General features: G+C 56.3%; 1 protein-coding gene across 5 annotated transcripts in view; it reads right to left on the reverse strand.

The window, feature by feature from the left end:
• Positions 1-16,728, reverse strand: part of PTK2B (protein tyrosine kinase 2 beta) — a 111,444-nt gene that overhangs the window by 13,282 nt on the left and 81,434 nt on the right. For all 5 annotated transcript variants that reach the window (XM_084622603.1, XM_084622606.1, XM_084622604.1 and 2 more), the window contains exons 9-22: positions 12,764-12,838; positions 12,378-12,479; positions 10,098-10,215; positions 9,450-9,489; positions 9,082-9,128; positions 8,397-8,450; positions 7,467-7,564; positions 6,725-6,809; positions 6,256-6,356; positions 5,458-5,573; positions 3,271-3,371; positions 2,872-2,961; positions 1,804-2,008; positions 1,129-1,237 (exon numbers count right to left, since the gene is read on the reverse strand). In XM_084622603.1, coding sequence (XP_084478729.1) covers positions 1,129-1,237; positions 1,804-2,008; positions 2,872-2,961; positions 3,271-3,371; positions 5,458-5,573; positions 6,256-6,356; positions 6,725-6,809; positions 7,467-7,564; positions 8,397-8,450; positions 9,082-9,128; positions 9,450-9,489; positions 10,098-10,215; positions 12,378-12,479; positions 12,764-12,838 — 1,341 coding nt within the window. The remainder of the gene's footprint in view (positions 1-1,128; positions 1,238-1,803; positions 2,009-2,871; positions 2,962-3,270; positions 3,372-5,457; positions 5,574-6,255; positions 6,357-6,724; positions 6,810-7,466; positions 7,565-8,396; positions 8,451-9,081; positions 9,129-9,449; positions 9,490-10,097; positions 10,216-12,377; positions 12,480-12,763; positions 12,839-16,728) is intronic.

Raw genomic sequence — 16,728 nt, forward strand, 5'->3', positions numbered from 1 at the left:
GGGTCTATGAGTCTCTATATGCCATTATTAAGGCTACATTTAGTCAAGGGTATTTTTCGTAAAAGCCAAGGACAGGTTACAGGCAGTAAACAAAAATTCATGGCCTGTGACCTGTCCATGACTTCTACTATATAGCCCTGACTAAATCTTGGGTGCTCCGGAGAGGGGGACTCAGGGGTGGGGGGAAGGGGGGGACACCGCTGCTGGTGCTCTGGGGCAGGGGGCAGCAGGGGATCGCTGCTAGTGGAGGGGGGGTCGGCGACACGCAGCCCAGGACTGCCGCTGGTGCTGTGGGGAGGGGTGACTGCCCCAGCAGCGGCCGGTGCGGCTGTCCCGGGGGCCACCCGAGTTGCTTGGGTGGCCCTGGGGTCAGTCGCACCAGCCGCTGCAGAGTCAGGGAGGTCACGTGACTTCTGTGACCTCCAAGACAGACTTGCAGCCTTACCCATAATATGCTAGACTTCATATTTAAAGGGACAGCGTTAGCTTAAAAATCATGCATATATTTTAAAAAAGAATTTCTCCTCTCTGTTACTAACCTCAGCTGGGATTCTCTCCGAGCAAACAGGGTGTATTGACACCACAAGTGCACTTGTCACTTCACACACCGATAAGAAAACACACGCTCTGCCCCAAACAGCTTGCTGTCTAGGGAAGGCAGGAAACTCAAAACGTGGTGGACGGCAGGGATGGACCACAAAGGTCATGGTAGTCTCCATCGGTGACAAGTTTTAAATCAAGATTAGACGGTTTTCTAAATGATCTGCTGTAGGAAATATTTTGGGGAAATTCTACAGCCCATACAGATGATCCCAATGGTCCCTTCTGGCCTTGGAATCTACGAAAAACCAGATCCCCATGTATGTGCATTAGGGGGATCAGAACCCATGTCCTTCAGGTCTAAACAGCATAAGCTTCTGCCTCTTGGGCTAAAGGAGAGATTCCACTAAGTAACAGGTGTAGTGGACTGTTATCCTCTTACGCAGACCAGCCACTACAGGAGACCACATTCTCCTCCTGTGAGTGATGTGTGCACTATAGGGATGGTTGTGGTGGGGTGGCAGCCCTCCACAGCCCTGGCGGGATCTAGCAGCTTGTTATGGACACGTTGCTCGGCTCCCTTCTTACCTTTGGAGGGGGCTCCTGTAAAGACATTGGCTCCATGATTCTGGGAGGCCGGTGGCGATTGTTCCTCTCTTGCTCCCTGGCGATGTCCTTCTCCATCAGATATATGTCACTACAGGCAGTAGCAAAGGGAAGCAGTTCAGCTTTCTTCGCTACCGGGGAAATGCCAGGCAGTCAGCACTGGCGGGACTTGCTTATGCCAGCATCCCTAACAACGTTCCTGCCAGCTACAGCGTCCGCGGAAACCAATGACCATGGCGGAGAGACGGGGAAATGGTTGTGAGCACGCCCCACCCTTACTCGCCTCTTCCTGCCCCAGCTCCTCCCTCTCCCTCCCAGCGCCTCCTGCCTGTCACTGAACAGCTGATCAGCAGCGGGCGGGAGGCGTTAGGGAGGGAGGGGGAGGAGCTGATCGGTGGGGCCCACGGGGTTCAGCACCTATGGTGGGTTCAGGGTGACCGAACTCCGCGGGTAGAACCAGATCCCTGGAGAACTCCCCCCACCCAGGGTGGCAGGCAGCAGTCACCGCAGGGCTCTGGCTAGCCCTACAGTGATACTGCAGCCGCTGGCAACGAACCTCCACAGCTCCCAGAGTTACCAGCATCGCTAGAGCCTCCTGACTGATCCATCTGGCTGCCCCAGGTCATTAGCACCGCGTGATCCCCCCCGGCCGCCTACCTCAAGCTGCAGACCAGCTCCTTGAACTTGGGCCTGTCGTTGGGGTCGTAGTCCCAGCAGCGTGTCATGAGGGTGTAGAGGATGGGAGGGCAGAGGTCAGGCTTGGGGAGGCGATCTCCCTTCTCCAGCACCGCAATCACGTCTTTGTTCTCCAGCCAGAAGAAGGGCTGTTTGCCGTAGCTCAGGATCTCCCACATGCACACGGCTGGGCGGGCAGGGGACACAAAGCACCACATCTCACGGGTGGCAGGCATGGCAAGGAGATGGGAAGCACTCACCAGGCAGGGTGGGCAAGGCACGGGCACCAGGGCCGCAGGCTCCCACCACGCTGCACTGACGGACCAGTGATTAGACCCCCATCTGGGGGAGCTGAGGTCAAATCCCTGCTCTGCCACAGATGCCATGTGTGACCCTGGGCAAGTCACTTAGCCTCGCTGTGCTTCAGTTTGCTATCTGAACCATGGGGTAGTAGCCCTGCCCTGCCTTGCAGGGGGGTGGGAGGAAAAACACATTAAAGAATGGGAGATGCAGAGATACTATAGAAATGGGGCCAGACGAGTACCTTAGACAGACCACACCTCCCGAGGGGTGAGAGTCCTGTTTAGCCTCTGAAGCCCAATGAGTCTTTGTCATGGGGATTCCTGGCCACTCAGAACTGTCCTGAGCCCCCCAAAACTCCTATCAGCCGCGCTGCATGTTGCGTTGCCAGTAGGAGAGGGGTTTGCTGGGGGAGCCGGGGTGCTATTCGCTCTCTTCATTCCATCTACTTCCCTGCTGTCTCCCCATGCTCGAGACAGGATCTCTTCTCTTGTGCCGAATCTGCGCAGATCTCCAATATACACCCCCCCCCCCCAAAGACATCTCTGCTTTCTGCCTGGGCCCTGCCCAGCTCCCGCTACACACTCTGCTGGGTAACTCTAGGACAACGGCACTGAACTGGCTCTGGGTTTACCCCAGGGGAACTGAGAGCAGGATTTGGCCCTGGGTATTGGGAAAGATACCGGCCTGAGATCGATATACTGCCCCGGACCACGCCGCACCCTTCTCGTAATCCACAGTCCCGCTCACCAAACATCCACACGTCACTGGCGGACGTGAAGCGACGGAAGTTGATAGACTCTGGCGACATCCACTTGATGGGGAGACGAGTCACGGAAGCTTGGGGAGCAGAGAAAATGGTCACAGACCTGCAGCCCCCCCTGCTCTTCCAGCTTTGGGCTTCCCACCCCACAGCTCTGCCCATGTCCCGCAATCCCTGTCCAGAGCCCCCCTGCTCTCCCTCCCAGTCCTGGGCTCCCCACACACGCACACAGCTCTATCAATGTTCCTCAGTCCTGACCTGCAGCCCCTCGCTGCTACTCCAGCTTCTTCACCCGACCCTGCGTAATAGTGCCTAGTAGCTTTCTGATAGGGAGAATCGTCCCCCAGCTTTGGGCCAGGCCACTGCAGACGCGAGTTGCCCCTTACCTTTGTAATACTCGTCGTCTTCTATGTACCGGGAGAGACCGAAATCCCCCAGCTTCACACACTCGGAAGAAGCCACCAGGATGTTCCTCACAGCAATGTCCCTGCGGAGACCAGGGAGAGCAAGTCAGTCCCGCGGGAGCGTGTTGGACGTCGGCTTTGGAGAGAGCCCCGCATGGGGTGACCAGGCAATGGGTGAGCTCTGGGGACCCACTTCTCCATTGCCTCGGACCTAGTTGTGCAGAATGGGCGGAACAAACGAAGAATTCGTGTGGATCCCTGATTGGATGAGCATAGCTCTTATCCTCAGGAGTGGGGCTTAAAAGCTTTGACTCTCCAGGTCTACGTGTCGCTGCATCGGGCTACATCCCACCACACCCCATGAGACATTGCTACTCTGGCAACACCCCTAGTGTAGACGCAGCTACGTAGCTGACATCATTCAGGGAGGCAGTGTTCCTACAGGGGCAGAAAAACCCCTTCTCTCTGTGTACGCTGCGTCTACACTAGGGGCCTAAGCCAGCATGGCTTCCGTAACGTAGGTACACCCTAAATGTAATTTTACATCTCTCATCCCAATCCCACCATCCAACTGTGAGCAAGCTAGGAACAGTGCGTTCTCAACCCCTCCGTAGTGGTGCTCCGGTATGGGACGGGGGAGCCTGCTCCCCTTGCTTCGTCAAGCAGGGCCCCAGCCATCTAAAACAGATTAGCCGTGTGACACAGAGACCCCGCAGCAAAGCGGCCCCTGTTCAGCTCTTTTCTAAGACCTGACTGACTCACTGCACCCAGCACATGTCTTACAGGATATTTATCATGTAGGATATATACAGAAAGCTTGGAACCTATCAAGACTCATAACCATTACAGCGCAAATGGACGGGTAATATTTAAGGAGCAATGTATTTATACTGAAAGTCTGATTTGGAGTAGAAATTATTGCCCAGGGCATAATGTGTCCCCATGACCCCCCCATTCAAGCAAGAGGAAGTTGCCATCTCCCCAGTCGGCCAGTGAGGTCACGCAAGGTTCAATTGTCTACTCTTGCCATGGCCAATGGAAAACCATCATAGACCAGGACAAACAATCGAGACCGCTTACAGGCGGGAAGGAAAGTACCACAAGGCCGGGGGTCACCCTGCCTGTGAACAGAAACAAAGGGCCGTTTTCAGTAGAACAGAGAGTACGGCAAGGCACTCTGCCTGCATTCACAGAGGAATCCCCTTTGGGAGCGGGGAACTTGCGTGGATATTTGGATCCTGGTTTCGGTGAAGCCAGCCAGCTCCACCACACACCGCACTTTGCGGGGGGAGCCAAATTTATTACCCAGGACAGGTAGCTATTGTTCCACCGTTTTCGATTTTATTTCATGTTGTAACCGGCTGTGTCCATCTCTGTCTCTCGCTTCCTGTTAAATCTTTGTTCTCACTCACACAAACCTACTTTTGTGTCGTTCAAAGTGCGGTGTGGTTTACAGGCGGGGTGGTTTAAAGGGAAACTGGGGTGCACCGCACCTTTGGGTGCAGAGGAATTGGAATTTCTGTGCGGAGCCAGTGTGAGGGGCTGGGTATCGCAGCGGTATGATTCAAAGGCATCTCGTTAACCTGCAACAGGGGTGGCGTTTGGCTGAACGGCTGGTGGTGGCAGGGATCAGACACCCAGCTACCATACGAAAGACACCCTCTTACTCGAGGCAGGGGGTAGCAGGTGACTCGCTCCTGGGCACCCCAAGAACAAGCCAATGCCCTGTAATTTGCCATCGTCGCTGCAGTCACTCCCACGCGCTAACCGTGCGTAGAGCTGAGTGAATCACTGGTTCTTTAGTCTGGCTGCTGAACCAAATGGGAAAAAAAAATGCAGTTTTCGTTTTCTAGTTTTTATAACTTTTTTAAAAATAAAACGAGAAGTTGCTTCCGGTGCCAAAATCCAGTGTGTGTGTTTGTGTGTGGGGGGGAGGGCCATTTCCCCCCCCCAAGACTGAAACGATTCGTCAGCTACAGGGCCAATTCGCAACACGCTTTGGTCGACACGAAGCTGCACTTTTCACACACACACCCCAAAATTTCGGACAAAAAGTTGTGCCTGGCTCCAGCGCTTGCATGTGTCAGCAGTTCGGCAGCTCTCTGCCAATGTGCCGGCTAATGCCCGCGGCCTTGGCAACGCCCTTGGAGCGCCCTTCCCCAGCTTTACCTGTGCACGCAGCTGATGGCCTCCAGGTACGCCAGGGCTTTGCCGATCTGCAGCGCGTACAGGATGAGGGTGGGCACCCTGAGGGAGTTCTTGTTCTGCTCGAGGTAGTGGCCCAGCTGCACAGGGGCAAGAGAGCTGCGGTTAGGGGCAAACCCAGCAGTTGGGGGGGACCCAGGCAGTGCAAGCCAAAGGAACCCGGGTGTGGGGGAGGAACAGCCACGCGAGGAAAGAGATGGGAGTCAAAGGCGGCCACGACGGGCAGATATCAGGGACGCTGGAGCAGTGGGGGGGTCTATTGGGATGGGCGCCCAGGAGTCCCAATGCCTTTCAGCGCCATCCAAATCTCTTGAGACTCGTGGGGCCATAATTGTAAGGCCCACCCACTCCGGAGCAGGCAGGAATCATTATTTCTATTTTACGGGTGGGGAAACCGAGGCACGGAATGGTGACGTGACTTGCCCCCAAGGTCATTGGCAGCACTGAGGGTGGAACCCAGGTTCCCTGGAATCCACTCCCCTGCTCTAACCACTAGGCAACACTCCCTCTGGCAGGGGCCAGTGGGTGAGGGCATTCCTTACAGCAGCAAGAGCTCCATGTCAAGCAAGCTTCTCTCCCGCCTAGCCCACCCTCTCCCCACCAACGACAGATCACTGCTGCTGAGCAAATGTTGCCTGATGCACGTTTCCAACGGCTTCGCTACCCGATGAGGAGCAAGGAGTCCTGCTGTAAAGACCATCCCCCCGCTCCCAGGCCCTCCAGCTAGCGAATGCCCCCCATGGGTTTGTTCTCCCCCCTCACCTCCCCGTAGGGGTACAGCTCCATGATGATCCAGGTCGGCTCCTCATCTGTGATGCCGATGAGCTTCACGATGTGGGGGTGGTCCAGCTTCTTCATCAGCACTGCGAGCGAGAGAGACACCGGGGTTGGCTCAGGCACTGAGGCGGCATGGTCGATGGGGGCGGGCTGAACCGGGGACCAGCAGCAACGGGAACGTGAGCATCCCCCACCGGAGCGAAAGCAGCAGCTGCCCTGGTAGCGGTGGCAGGTTCATGACCGTCTTAGGAGACCCATGTGTAACACAGACAGACCCCTGTCGTCAGCGGGCGGCTATCTCCTGAGCTATCTCCAGCCCCCTGTTGCCCCAACACCCCATGGGCCTGCCAGCCCAGTGGATCCCCACAGAGCAATACAGGATACGGCCAGAGGCGCCCCCGAGGTGGAGGGGGCAGGCTGTCGCCATGGCCACGGGCAGCCGGGAGCTACGTACCGGCTTCGCTCATGAACTTCTCCTTGTTCTCGGGGGTGCAGTCCTTCTTGCAGGTCTTCACGGCCACGTTGATCCGCACCCCCTTCTGGAAGGAGAAGAAGGCAGAAGAGGGGCTTTCACCCAAGGCCTTGATCACGGGGCAATGTCCAGGGGGTGGGGGAATTAGCGCAGCCTGGGGCTAACCACTGGGGCCTGAGAAGCAGCTGAGGGGGTTTGTCGGGAGGAAAGCGCAGGTAGGAAGTGCCTCCAAAGGGGGTATGGGACAGGCCCTGGGCTGAGAAGAGCCAGGATGAAAGGGAAGCCGGGTTTCAGGGGAAATCCACGTCCCTGTGCAGCCGGCCCTGACGGGAAAGGGCCAGGATTAAGGGGAATCAGGCCCTGGGGGCCCATGGGCCCAGAAGAGAAGACAAAAGCTGAGAGGGGACAAGAGGGCTGGGTGAAGAGGACACGAGCCAGTGATCCCAGCTGCCCAGTGGCTGATGACTGGTGGGTGGAATATCACTGGACTGAGGGGGTAATAGACTGAAAAGACCTAGCCGCAGAAAGGGCTGGATATCAGAGGGGCCAGGCCTATCACAGGAGTGTGCCCGCACGGCAACAAGGGGGTGCTGTGGGACGGGCACTTTGCCACAGCCTCGTCTGTGGCGGGGCTGGCATCTGCCCTCTTGCGCCCACCCCTGCCAGCCCCATGGGGAGGATCAGTGGCTGCGAGTCGGCGGCAGCAAAGAGAAAGCGAACTCACCTGGTTGGTGTAAATGCCCTCGTATACCTCCCCGAAGAAACCTTCCCCCAGGATCCTGCCCAGAGTCACATCCTCTCGGGAGACCCCATACTGCTGGGCTGGAGGGACAGAGAAACCGGAGGGACAGGGTTCGCTGGTGCCGCCAGCTCATCCCTGGGAGTCCCTGCTTGGAGATCCCCCCAGCAGGCGATGGCTCCACGGGGCTGGTACATTCGGTGCAGCCCCTGAAAAGCCAGCCGCTCTGTCAGGTGTGCAAATCCAGAGTCCACGGAGCGTGACTGATCCTATGGCCAGCCGCACCCCCGTTCCCGGCCTCGGGGGCTCCCAGAGGACAGGGACTGTCCTCGGTATAGACAGAGCCCTCCCTCATCTCCTGCAGGCAAAGCAGTCTCCAGGGCTAATGAATTATCCCCCCACGGTGCCTGTTCAGCGCAGGATGACGACAGTATCTGAGGGGCCGAGTTTACAAATCACGAGGCGGGGGGAGGCTAACCACGGGGAGGACGAACGCATGAACCTTTCCACCCACGATCAGTCGGGGGAAGCCAGAGCCGGAGGTTACGGATAATAGGCCACATCCAGTGCCGGTGCGAATCAGTGCCGCTTCTTCTCCTCTAATGGAGCTATGCGGATTTACACCAGCGATGGATGGAGCCCCCCTCTCTCTAATATAGAAAAATCACATCCTTCAGACCAAGCCCTTAAGGAGCACCTAGTGGGAGGGGCTGATTGACCCCAAGCTCCTCCCCTCGCAGCTCAGCTCCTCCCATCACGTCTCCACCGTCTTTTGGGAGCCAGCAAAGAGGCGCCGACCAGCCAGTCCCTTTCCCCTGGAGCTGGCGTCCCTTCCTCCAGCATGTGGGTTCTCATGTCTTCAAGGAGAAGTGTCACTAACCAAGCAAAGCTGGAGGGGCCAGGCAGGGCACGTACCTCCAGACTTGGGTCTCGAGGCCTCATCGGGGATTTCAGCATAAATATCCGAATCTAGGGCAAGAAATTCAGCAGTAAAATGAGCTGCAGCACTAAGAAGGGGCCACCTCTGCAGGGCCCAGCCTGGGGTGTTTCTTTTAATAAGCCAGCCGGTCTGAGACCCCTACGAGCTGCCCCTTATCCTGTGACACCGTGGCAAGCCCGGGGCCTCCGCCTGGACAGCCCATCCGCACCAACCCCACGGATAAGCACAGGCTGTCCAGTCCCCCCGTGCCCACAGAAGCTGCTGGCCATGGGAACCGCCACGGTGAGCCAGCTCAGGGGTCCATCTAGGGCAGCGTCCTGCCAGACAGGGGCCAGCACCAGCTGCTGCCAAGGAGGGTCTAAAGAGGCAGGAAGGACCCACACTGGGGCCGCACTAACGGGTTGGTTCCACCCGACTCTGTGGCCATGGGACAGAGAGGAAAAAAAAGTGAGGGTCCCCCGGTCAGGGGCAGGAGATAGAGGGAGGCTGGATCTGGAGCTTTGCCTCGGGCCCGTCTCTAATACAAGGGAGCTGAGATTCTCTCTCCCCTTCCCCAAACACTCCCATCCCTCTGTTTTCTCCTTCTGCCAGTGGCACCGGCTCGCTTACTCTCCAGTTCCCAGCCGTGGCCGGATGGCAAGAGGGGTGAATGAAACTCACCCACACTGATGCTCTCAGTTAACATGGGTCTTCTCTCGTCTATGTCCCTACAGGTAAAAGCATGGGTGAAAACGAGCAAGAGACAAGCTCAGACACCAGATGTCCTATCCATTCATGCATCCATCCATCCGTCTGTCCATCCATCTCCTCATTCTTCCATCCATCCACCCAGCTCCAGTATTTCCAAGGTGCCTATCACCAGGGTATCTAAGCCCCGCTCTGAAGCCAGGCGTTCGTGCGATCTCTGAGGGCCACACATGGTCAGGGCTTTAGTTTTATGGCCCTTCCTTCCAACCTGGACATCCCGCCTTTGTGGCCCCTCTGCCCAGTGCCAATACAGGTCCCTCGAGAGGTTATGTTCTACTTACTGTGCGGGGATCTGTGGCAGGCTCACCCGCTTCTCATTCTCTGTGGGGAAAGGGGGAAAAGGGTCTTGACTTTGCATCTCCTGTCGCCCACCCACCCCCCGTTTGGCTGCCAGACTCTGGGGACATCTTAGCCTCCGCTCTCCCTTCCCCGGCCATTCTGCTGAGCCTCCGAGGAAGATATGGGATGGAAGGCAGAGTGCAGTCGGGGGGCCCTTCCTCACACACCCAGCTGCTCAGCAACCTGCATACGAACATCAAGCCGAGACAGCCCCACACTGCCACCGCCTTTCACCTCGGGACGCCATCTGGGGTTCAACGCCAGCGTGGATCACAAGCGCAGCGAGTTTGGTGGCTCTCAGCTGAGACTGAAGGGACACTTGCCCCTCTCCTGTAATTTAGCAGGATCGTGGCGATGGTCCAGGACAGGAAAAGAAGGGGCTCTATGCAGGGACGCCGAACTGGAATAGTCAGGGGATTGTAAATCAGGGTTGATGGGGGTGCTGGGAACAGGGGGTTAAGAAAACTCCCTGCACTAAGCCTGGCTCCAGTTTGGGACATCACCCCTTGACGTTCATGGGCATCGCAATCCCGTTGCATCTGCTCCCCCTCTGGTCTCCCAAGCGCCTGTGCTTGGAGAGAGTCGCTCACCTTTCTTGGGACGGACGATGAGGGAGATTTCCAGGCCCCCCTGCAGCCGGCAGTAACCGTCTATCAGATCAGCCATGTTCTCCGCCTCGGCCAGGGAGGAGGTTTTAATAGCCAGGGACTGTGAAACATGAAAGGTGGGGTGGAGGGGAGAAACCCAGGTGAACATTTGCATCCAGATTTCCATGCTCCCAGCTGGACGGACAACGGCTGGACACCTGGAGGCCGCAGGGGCTAGTGTTGAGATGCGCTGCCATACTGAGCCCATCCCTCTCCCTTCTGGGACACTGGGGTCCAGCAAACCCAAACCACTCGGGGCCAGACTCAGAGATGAACCTGGGTCCCCAGCCACGGGCAGGAGATTTGCACAAGTGAAACCGCACCCATGAGCCGAGCTTCCACTGAGCCCCCCGGCGTGTGAGTTACACCCACTCAGGCTCCATTCGCGCCAGAAGGCCAAGGTCACAAGCGACGGGTAAGAGGGTGTACGTGACACACCGGTGCCAGAGGGTGCGTCTAACCGTCCCCATTACAGGCTGGAGCTGGGGTCATGTTCCCACTGAAGGGGCAGCAGGAGGTGCAAGATTACACCCTGTTACGCCCTCCGAGATGCACCTCTGTATCTGGCCTGATGCATTAACATCTTTAAAGTACACCCGGGCAAGCCCATTGATTCCAATGGGGACAAATTGGGTCCCTAACGTATTGGTCTGGTGCCATCTACAGCTATTGGCCTGCACTCATACCCTGCGCTAAGAACAGCTGGTGCAGTGTCCTGGTAGCCCTATCCGACCCAGGATATTAAACAAACAGAAGTTGGTGAAATAAAGATACTGCCACCCCACCTCACCCCACCCCGCCCTTGTCTTTCTGGTAGCAACATGTGACTGTTATAGAATCATCGAACCATAGGGCTAGAAGGGACCACAGGGCCATCCAGTGTAACCCTCTGCCAAGATGCAGGATTTGTTGGGTCGAAACCATCCAAGGCAGATGGCTCCAGCCTCCTTCTGAAAACCTCCCGTGAAGGAGCTTCCACGACCTCCCCAGGCGTCTGCTCCATTGTCCTGCTGTTCTTACAAATGAGGAAGTTTTTCCTGAGATTTAATCTAAATCTGCTCTGCTGGAGTTTGACCCCCTGCCTCTCGCCCTGGCCTCTGTGGCAAGAGAGAACAGCTTTTCTCCATCTTTTTTAGGGCAGCCTTTCAAGGATTTGAAGACCACTCTTTTGTCTCCCCTTAATCTCCTCTTTTCCAAACTAAACATGCCCAGATCCTTCAGTCTTTGCTCGCATGGCTTTCATTCCATCCCTCTGATCATCTTTGTCGCTCGTCTCTCGATCCTTTCCAGTGTCTCTACACCCTTTCTACACAGTGGTGACCCAAACTGGACGCAGTCCTCCAGCTGAGGCCTGCCCAGCGCCGAGCAGAGTGGTACTTGCACCGCCCGTGACTTGCCTGCGGTGCCTCTGTTCATTGCTAAAATTGCTTTTGTTTTTTTTGCAACAGCATCGCATTGCTGACCCGTACTGAGGCTGTGACCCACCACAACTCCCAGCTCCTTCTCAGCAGTGCTGCTGACGAGCCAGTTAACTCCCATCCTGTATTTGTGCAGTTGGTTTTTCTTCCCAACGTGTAGCACCAGCCATTTGTCTTTGCTGAATTTCACGTTGTTGTTCACGGCCCAGTTCTCCAATTTATCAAGAACCCTCTGATTTTTAGTTCCATCCTCCCAAGTGTTGACAACCCCGCCCCCCACCAGCTTTGTGTCATTTGATCACTGTGACGCTGTGACCTTTTTTATGTTACTACTAAAACCATGTGACGCGCTTTTAGTTTTTGCAGCTGTTTTTAGAACAGTCGTCTCCCAAAAAATAGTTCTCTGTCTCCCCTTTTTCTCCCCTCATTTCTCTTTTCCAACCTTGGCACTGGGGGAACAACTATTTGATAGTCATGGGCTCTTCAGTCTAGCAGACAACATTCAATGGCTGGGAGTTGAAGCTAGACGAATTCAGCCTGGAAACAAGGGGTCATTTTTGAACGGTGAGGGTAATTAACCCCTGGAACATTTTACCAACAGTCGTGGTGGATTCTCCAGCACTGGGCATTTTTAAATCCAGCCTGGATGTTTTTTTCTAAGAGATCTGCATTAGCTCAGAGGAGTTCTGTGGCCGGTGTGCTATGGCAGAGCAGATGATCAGAGTGGTCCCTTCTGGCCTTGGACTCTACGTGGCTCTAGGACGGTAAGAGACATCGAAGCGCTGCCCATCTCCCCCCACTTTACCTGGGGGGTCCCGGTGAGTGTGAGCTGCAGCACGGCTCTGCCCTCCTCCACGCTGCAACACCTGATGGATTTGATCTGCTTGAACTCCGCCAGGCAGGTGGGCTGCAATGCACCAAAACCTCAGCGTGATCACAACGCCTGTGGGGGCTGGGAGACAGCTAAGCAAGGATGTCACACACACACACACACACACACACACACACACACATTACACACGCTCTATTTTGGGATGCCCGTTGCAGCTCCCTCATTCCATAAGCAGCTCCACCTCCTTTAATTGCCAGAAGAGGAACGTGCTCTGGGTCCCAGCCCCGGCAGGTGCGGGGGTGAGGGGGGACTAAGCCCTCTCATCTTTTGGGGATTTAGCCCTGCCCCCCTCCCCATACCTTTGCTTCCTTGCTTGTCATCTGCCGGATGCCCTTGGGCCCGATCACCAGATCCACCGTGATGTTCCACCCTTGCTGGAAGGGAAAGACAAGGACACGGGCGCGGTCTCTGCTCTGCCTCCGAAACAGCCCCGTCCCCCTTCTCAAGAGCTTCTCGGCCAGGGGTTTGCTGAAGCACCCAGCACTGGTCAAGGGGACTGGAGAACGGACCCCAAAAGGGGGGCCTGAGCAGCAGCATGATGAGCATCCCCACACAGTCCTGCCCAGCAAGCCGGAGCCCTGGCCTGCAGAGAGCACCCTCAGTTCTGTCTCCACAGTCCATACAGTCCTCGGCTTCTCCGCTGAGGCCAATCAGAGCGCCAGCAAGGGAAGGGGGAGTGTGAGGTGGACGCTTGTCCGAGAACTGGGCTGAGACTCACCCCGTAATTCCCTGGGGGCAAACTCATCTCGGCTGAGTGGAACTGAGAAGCCGACCACCCTGTCTAGCGCCGGGTGCAGTGCAGACGGCGGCTTCGCTGGCTTTCCACACCCGTGGCTCTGCCGGCCCACCTCAGTCCCCGCCTGTGGCATCCCACTGGATGCGGAGCTGGGAGCCGTTCCCTGCCAACATCCCCCAGCTGGGCCTCTCGTGGGCTGCAACTGCAGGCCGTTCGGTGACGTGCACCAACCCCAGAAACTCAATCAAAACCGCAGGACTCGAACCCAGGCCCCATCATAAGTCCCTGCTAGATCTTGCTAATGATAACACTGCTGGGGGATTCCAGTGCCTCCTGGGCAGCTGCGGGGCACTGAAGACTTCAAACCGCTCACGCCCTCCCTGCTGTTAAACTGGTACGTACTGCAGCAGCCGGGAGTGGAGCTACGGGGAAGCCCCCTGGTATCTACTGGGAAAGTCAAGCTGAGCTGGGGAGCCTGGATCAGGTTTGGGGATGGGCCTGTGTCCAAATGCCGGGTGGAAACGCTATGAAACTTGGGGGCACAAAGCTGAGTGGTGCAACCGCGGACCTTGCACAACTCCCGGAGAGCTGAAACAACCAAGCTTCCCGCAGCACTCGCCATGAGCACCGGCGGCTGCCGATCCACATCGGATCTGCCCCAGCCAGCCCCACCCCGAAGCGACGTGAAAGCCACCGAGACCGGCTGCGGGGTGTTGTTGGCAGCTAGTGGCTTGAACTACCTTCAGCTGCTTGAGAAATTCTGTGAGGAACAGGATATTTGCTAGTACAAACTCAGACACAGACGCTGCCTGAGAGACAGAGTCAGGGGCCACCTTTATGATCGGCTGGAGCCAGAGAGTAGAAAGCCGGAAGCAGTTGAAACCAAAGCCATATTATAGTGTATGACCAGGGCAGGGGTCCCCAGTGGGGGAGTCACTTGGGGTTGCGGTATGGGGCGCAGAGATTTCCAGGAGTTAATCTGGGGGTTACTTTCTGAGATGGGAACATCAGAATGGCCTGTCTCAATCAGACCCGAGGTCCACCAAGCGCAGCATCCTGTCTATGACACTGGCCAGCCCCGGCTGCTCCAGAGGAAGGTGCAAGACACCCGAGGGGAAAGTCTGACCTAACCCCCATCTGTGGTTGGCTTAGTCCCTGATGGGAGAGGGTTTATAATGCTAATACATTTTATGTCCTATCTAATGGACTTGTAATTCAGGATGTTTTTATCCCTATCGGTGCCTGTGTTATACAGGAAGTCAGACTAGATAACCACAACGGTCCCTTCCGGCCTTCTAATCTATGAATCTACCAATGCCTAGTCCTTTTTGGAACCCTGCTGGTACTTTGCCCTCACGGATAGCTAGTGGCAGTGAGTTCCACAGGCTGATTGTATAAAAAAGTATTTTGTTGTATCAGCTTGAAATTGGCTGCCTTCCACTCTCATTGGACCAGCTGGTGTCAATCGGTGTAGTTGGCGCAGCTATGCGGAGGATCCGGCCCAGTATTCCTGGGAGGCTACGCCACTGATGTATACAATGGCCCCTATAATGTCTTATATCCTCTGATACTTAATATCTTCAGTGTTGCTGTTATGCCGGAAGGTGGTCATGGCTGCCAGCAGGGGGCAGTCTTGGACCTAAAGACGATCACAGACCTCCTTAAAGCCAGCATATGCCCACCACTCTCTGTCAGGAAGAGCAATCCAACCCCTGTATGTGCTCCCAACAGCTGGGTCCTTGCAGCTACTGCCCGGGGCGCCAGACCGCGAGGAACGAGGGCTTTCCCAGGCTGTGAACACGGGGCACGGTTAGGATGTCGGGTTTGCAGCCCCTGTGCGCCGGAGGCAGAAATAAGTCAGCAGGAGGCGCTGCGAGCGTGACCCTGGGAAGCAGAGGGGCAGAGCTCCTTGGGCGCAGTGCTTGCTGGAGGGGCGAGCATGGGGACTTCTGAGCCAGGAAGCTTCCCACTGTTTGTTCTGGCCCACGTTCAGGGAACAGGCCTCCGTGGCCATTCTTTGTGAATCATAGAATATCAGGGTTGGAAGGGACCTCAGGAGGTCATCTAGTCCAACCCCCTGCTCAAAGCAGGACCGATTCCCCAACTAAATCATCCCAGCCAGGGCTTTGTCAGGCCTGACCTTAAAAACTTGTAAGGAAGGAGATTCCATCACCTCCCTAGGTAACGCATTCCAGTGTTTCACCACCCTCCCAGTGAAAAAGTTTTTCCTAATATCCAACCTAAACCTCCCCCACTGCAAATTGAGACCATTACTCCTCGTTCTGTCATCTGCTACCACTGAGAACAGTCTAGAGCCATCCTCTTTGGAACCCCCTTTCAGGTAGTTGAAAGCAGCTATCAAATCCCCCCTCATTCTTCTCTTCCGCAGACTAAACAATCCCAGCTCCCTCAGCCTCTCCTCATAACTCATGTGTTCCAGCCCCTGATCATTTTTGTTGCCCTCTGCTGGACTCTTTCCAATTTTTCCACATCCTTCTTGTAGTGTGGGGCCCAAAACTGGACACAGTACTCCAGATGAGGCCTCACCAATGTCGAATAGAGGGGAACGATCACGTCCCTCAATCTGCTCGCTATGCCCCTACTTATACATCCCAAAATGCCATTGGCCTTCTTGGCAACAAGGGCACACTGCTGACTCATATCCAGCTTCTCGTCCACTGTAACCCCTAGGTCCTTTTCAGCAGAACTGCTGCTGAGCCAGTCGGTCCCTAGTCTGTAGCGGTGCATTGGATTCTTCCATCCTAAATGCAGGACTCTGCGCTTGTCCTTGTTGAACTCATCAGATTTCCTTTGGCCCAATCCTCTGATTTGTCTAGGGCCCTCTGTATCCTAACCCTACCCTCCAGTGTATCTACCTCTCCTCCCAGTTTAGTGTCATCTGCAAACTTGCTGAGGGTGCAATAAACGGGACGGTGCCCAAGAACCGCCTGGTCTCATGGCCCTGATTTCTCATCCTGACGGAAACAATCCTGCAAGGCTGGGCATCTCCGGCTAACCGCTCCAGCCCAGGGCCGACGCTAGTCTCTGCCCTCGTCTGTATGCATGCACCCTGACATTTTCATCGCAGCACATGGAGCAGAAGGTTTCATACTGAGCTGCCCAGTTCTCCCCACGCCGCGGGCAGTACAGTGAATGTAGAAGCCCCACCATTAGGGCACAGTTGCAGGGTATTTCCAAGAGATCAGGAATCCCCCATAGGGTCCTGTTCTGTGTTCCGGGGTTTCCCTCGGGGAACTGTTCCTCTCCTTTGGCATTCCCAGCAGGTACCCCCCAGGGCTCAGTCACGGCCCGCCCAGGGATCCGACCAGGCATTCGCAGCTGGAACGCGGCAACGCAGCTCTGCTCCTCAGCCCTGCCCCGGCTGGCTCCCTTTCACGCACAGCAAGACAACTGGAAGAAGCCTGCCACACAACACCTGGGCCACAGGACAGCAATGCCCGCTAAGGACGCCCAACTCCCCACCCCCACTCAGGCCTCCTCTGCTGGGTTTGCCCTGACTGGGGGCCT

Source organism: Lepidochelys olivacea (genome assembly GCF_965140295.1).
Source record: "Lepidochelys olivacea isolate rLepOli2 genome assembly, chromosome: 3".
In the NCBI taxonomy this organism is placed as follows: Eukaryota; Metazoa; Chordata; order Testudines; family Cheloniidae; genus Lepidochelys; species Lepidochelys olivacea.